The sequence below is a fragment of the Anopheles maculipalpis genome, chromosome 2RL (genome assembly GCF_943734695.1).
Source record: "Anopheles maculipalpis chromosome 2RL, idAnoMacuDA_375_x, whole genome shotgun sequence".
Taxonomy (NCBI): domain Eukaryota; kingdom Metazoa; phylum Arthropoda; class Insecta; order Diptera; family Culicidae; genus Anopheles; species Anopheles maculipalpis.
The window spans coordinates 39,156,476-39,160,894 of NC_064871.1; the positions used below are offsets into that span (position 1 = coordinate 39,156,476).

Here is a 4,419-nt window from a genome sequence, read left to right on the forward strand (position 1 = left end):
TCGACAACCCTGCTCTGCAACGTACCGATTCACCAGCAACGCTGTTGTGGTAATGGCGGGAATGTGAAGATTGAGTCTCAAAAAATCGGTAATCTAGGCATACTCGCACTGCGTGTGCAGTGAGCGTCGGTACCGAGAACCATTCTTTCTCCCAGAAATACAAGGTAATAAGTCATTATATTCTTCTTTTCGGCTTAACGACATTCTAGGTCACACCGGCCATCTAATCTAAATGGCTTATTAGACTTGCTGATACCACTTAGTTGGATAGTCAGTCCTCGCTGCGAGAGAACGTTCCGAATGGGATTTGAACCCCGGTTCTGCCGTATGAAGACCGGCGTAGTTGTCGCCTCCCCACCGGATCGGTGTACTCTTATGTGACACCCAAATATGTAATCTGGTTCACTCTCTGGATCACTTTCATATTGATAACAACAGAAGGCTGATGTAATAACCCGTTTCCTACCAAAGCCATGTATTTTATCTTCCTAACATTTGATACTATTTTCTTATACTTTTGCCAACTATCCAGAGCAATCAAATCGAGAGTTAGAAGTGACTTTACTTGACTCGCTTGAGATGAACAATATTGTGTCATCTGCAAAAAAAAATAATTTCACAATATTTAAGAACCAGTTAAATATCAGCAATAATGGAACCCTCCATCTCTGCTGTATTTTCAAACTGAAATGCCGAAGTGGCTTGATTTTCCGACCTTAGCCAGTCAAACGGTGGGGGGCGTAGGCAGCCGCCTCGAATACGGAGCCTTGTAACAGGGGTTCCTTGTTGCAAACCTTGATGTAGTAGCTCGTCGAAGGGGCCCGGTGGTGTAGGCGACAGCGGCGCCGGTCTTCAAACGGCAAGACCGGGGCTAAATCCCGTCCGGTCCGTCCTCCCGTAATAAGGACTGTCTACCCAACTGCGTAATACCGGCAAGTCTAGTAAGCCATTCGATGGCCGGCATTACCTTAGAAGTCGTCAAGCAAAGAAGAAGAAGAAGGTTTTATTCTAATTGAGTCAACTTTTTTCCGATATTGTTAAAGGAATTATTTAATCTGGCAAAGAACAAAATGTAACGAAAATATTGGTTCAAACCGTTTGTGCAATGTGGAGCGCCATCTGTTAGTGGGGATTGAAAGCTATGGTTTTGCGATTTACCATCAAGCACAATAAGGTGTCCTTGGTATGCTTTTTCTAAACATTATGCATTAAACAATTTTAAAAATCGCTTCGGATGTTACAGACACGTTTAGAATCATTTTATACGGCACAAAATCATTTGTTTATTGTACCTTTCACTCGTCAAACAAAATGCTTCCACCGTCCATAAAACTGACTCCATCCACCTCTTCCGCTACTTCATCCACAGCTTGTGAATCGTCCAGTTCCGCCCGTTTGCTCCGAAAGAAATTACCATCCGACGCTTCTGGATCGTATGTACAGCTATCTACAACAGCGCTAACATTCATTGCACCATGATCAGCCGTCCTTTGGCGATAGGTTTGATCGTTATACGTGCAGTTTATTTTTTCTGGGTAATCTTGCACAAACATTTCGTCGGCAACACTATCGACGGGCAGGTGCGTTCGAACGAAGTCAAATACTTTTTGCTTTTCTTTGGATAAATTATTTAACTGCAAGCGCAACCGCTTGTTAAGCAGCGATTCGGTCATAAACGAAAAGTGATGGTGCATGCATTGGTACGTGATGTCGGTATCGGCATGCTCGCAAATGTGTAACCATCGTTTTACACACTCCACCGGGGTGCTTTTGTGACCCGAAAACAGGGCAGGATTGGAAAGTATGCCGCGAGCTGCCATTATGCCTGTAATGAAGCGCGAATTTTCATAATATAGAGATGTTATGGACTGCCACACTTGTTTGAAGTACGAAATTGATTCAAAATATAAAAAAATGGAACAAGAAAATGTAGAACCGTGCCAGAAATCATATTCAACAACACTCGGTGACCCAAAAAGAAAAAAAAAATGAATAGATAATACAAATAACCATAACAACCATACTAGTTGCTTAACAACTGCATACCAATAACCGGAGTGATTGGTGAGCTGTGGTTACCCATGACAACCGGTTAGTTATTTTATTGCATGTCGAACAATCGCTAGTAGTACCGCTTTCGTGTCTTTTGGAAGCAGTGCTAGCACAGTGCGTTAATATTAAAAAAGGCGAGTATTTCTCATGGAAAATCACAAAAACCGTTTAAAACGAAGGAACGATACCATATGAAATACCACCTGAAATGGAAAACACCAGCAAATTGCAGCCGGAGGCTTGTAGCACTTCCTTGATGGAATTTCACAATTCAAACGAAGATCTCATCCAGCAACGGATCAACAACATTCGGATGGAATTGGATGACACGTACAACATATTCGTGAACGCGCAGGAAACTCTTTCATCCATATCGTTCGAACACTTGGGCGAACATATCAACTCGAACAGTCTGCTTCATTCAGATCCGAACGCACTCTCGTCGAGAGATGTAATGGAAACTTCACGTGAAATTGCTTTCGTCCATGATGCTGATAATCGAATCGATGTAACAAAATCTCTCGAGAAACTGCATGTCGCAAGGAAGGACACACAGCGTAACAAAGTCATGCAGGATACGCCGGAGTTGAACGCATTGTTTAAAGTGATACGTGATCTCTCGGATGGGATAAATAAAATTACCAGTCACCAGCAATCGATCATCGAGCTTAACCAGGACATTAACACATTCGGCGAACATGCTACAAACCAGCCCGGATCGTCCTCATTTACATCGCTTTCGAATAGCTTGGCAGACATGAATCTAAATTAAGCTAAAAGTCCTGGGTACAAGCTATTCGTTTGAATAAATTGCCACTGTTTTTACATCCCCCTTCCCTGAACTTGGTGTGGTTGCTTGAATACATACCGTCGCACTTTGTTTGTAAATACATTTGTTCGGCATCGTCCAGCGTGAAGATATCACCATTAGCTACCATAGGGATGCCAATGGATTGTTTTATTTCTTGCAGTGCGTCCCGGTGAACCGGCACCTTCGTCATCTCGGGTGCCGTGCGGCCGTGCACAGTCAGGAATGTAATACCGGTGGCCTCCAACTGACGGCACATATCGATGGTTTGTTTTTGGTTCGTGCTTGAAAGCAGTCGCACCTTTACCGAAACGCTGAACGAGCTAGGCATGTTGCGGCGTACCGTACCTAGCATGTCGGCCATGAGTTCGGGCGTTTTTAGCAGTGCACTTCCGTACCCTTCAGCCATTGCCCAGCGCTGTGGACATCCACAGTTTAGGTCGACACCATCGACGTAGCTGAAACACAACAAAGATCGATAAGAACGGGAACCGTAGAACATTTGTAAAATGTAATGACTTACGGGTAAACCATTTCGCTGGCGGACAGGAAATCAATCGTATTATTAGCTGCAAATTGGGCTATCAGCGGCGTATCGTCTGGAAAAAAGCACGCAATAGTTTAGTCACGATTGTTACTGCACAATACTCACAAACAGTTTTTACCTTTGTTTGTTGTGAATTCATTAAGACGGGCTTTTTCACTTTTGCAGAAGGAATCAGCCATGATCATGCTGGTAAAAGCTAAATCGGTTCCGTACGATCGAACTAAACTGCGAAACTCCAATCTGTGGTCGAAGAGTATGTATCGAATTACTATTATTGTGCACACATTGGAGAAGACAGTAATAAAGCATTTATGAGAAAGTTTCGTACTTGCTGTATCTTACCATCGGAGCACAAATCTTAAGAAATGTGTCTCGTTCAGCTGCAGAGCTAAATAATTCTCTAATGTTTGTTTTTTCTTTCATGGTTTGATTGTAGATTGATGTCGCCAGAAACGCGTTTTCACGTTTCGATCAGCACGCGGTTTTGCCAAAAATTCAGAACGATTTTGTTTATGTTTCTGTAGAGCTGTCAAATTAAAACACAAGAATGTGCGAATGCTGCGGTAGAAAGAGATACCAGATACGTCAAACTGAAGAGTAGGTGGTCTATCATTGAAATCCGACAAGAAAAAGATTTCGCCAAACGAGGCATTTCTAATTCTTGAAGCACTATTATGAAATTAATACTCGAGTCTTCTACCCCACATGTATTGGATGGCAAAACAAAACATAAAAAGATTTTTATAAAACACAAAAGCGTTTTCGTAAAATGTCGGATGTTTTAGCGCTCATTGTCGGAATTAAGTGAATACCGGTTTAGTACAACGCTCCGACATTTTTCGTTTTCAAATGTCGGAGATTCATAGCTGCAAAATTACACGTTGTATATTTTTCAGAAGAACATTTCTTTTTCTCGGCGATCGCCAACCAAACTTATTAGACTAACTGATACCATGGAACGGTCCGGTTGGGATTTGAATCCGATTCTGCCTTATGAAGACCGTCACCACTA

At 42.5% G+C, this 4,419-nt stretch overlaps 1 protein-coding gene across 1 annotated transcript; it reads right to left on the reverse strand.

Annotated features, from left to right (window-relative positions):
• Positions 1 to 1,278: 1,278 nt before the first annotated feature.
• Positions 1,279 to 3,863, reverse strand: LOC126558191 (tRNA-dihydrouridine(20a/20b) synthase [NAD(P)+]-like). Its single transcript, XM_050214158.1, has 5 exons — positions 3,736 to 3,863; positions 3,526 to 3,647; positions 3,384 to 3,459; positions 2,921 to 3,318; positions 1,279 to 1,825 (listed from the first exon to the last, which is right to left on the reverse strand). Exons 1-5 carry the CDS (start codon positions 3,828 to 3,830, stop codon positions 1,296 to 1,298), a joined length of 1,221 nt encoding a protein of 406 aa, XP_050070115.1. The 5' UTR covers positions 3,831 to 3,863; the 3' UTR covers positions 1,279 to 1,295.
• Positions 3,864 to 4,419: the final 556 nt, after the last annotated feature.

Bases quoted from the DNA above. Each gene is read 5' to 3' on its own strand.
- LOC126558191 (XM_050214158.1), bottom strand. From the start codon at position 3,830: ATGAAAGAAAAAACAAACATTAGAGAATTATTTAGCTCTGCAGCTGAA. The intron at 3,648-3,735 runs GTACGAAACTTT...CTTCGACCACAG, and splicing joins CCGATGGTAAGATACAGCAA to ATTGGAGTTTCGCAGTTTAG. The intron at 1,826-2,920 runs GTATGTATTCAA...GCTTCATTACAG, and splicing joins TTTACAAACAAAGTGCGACG to GCATAATGGCAGCTCGCGGC.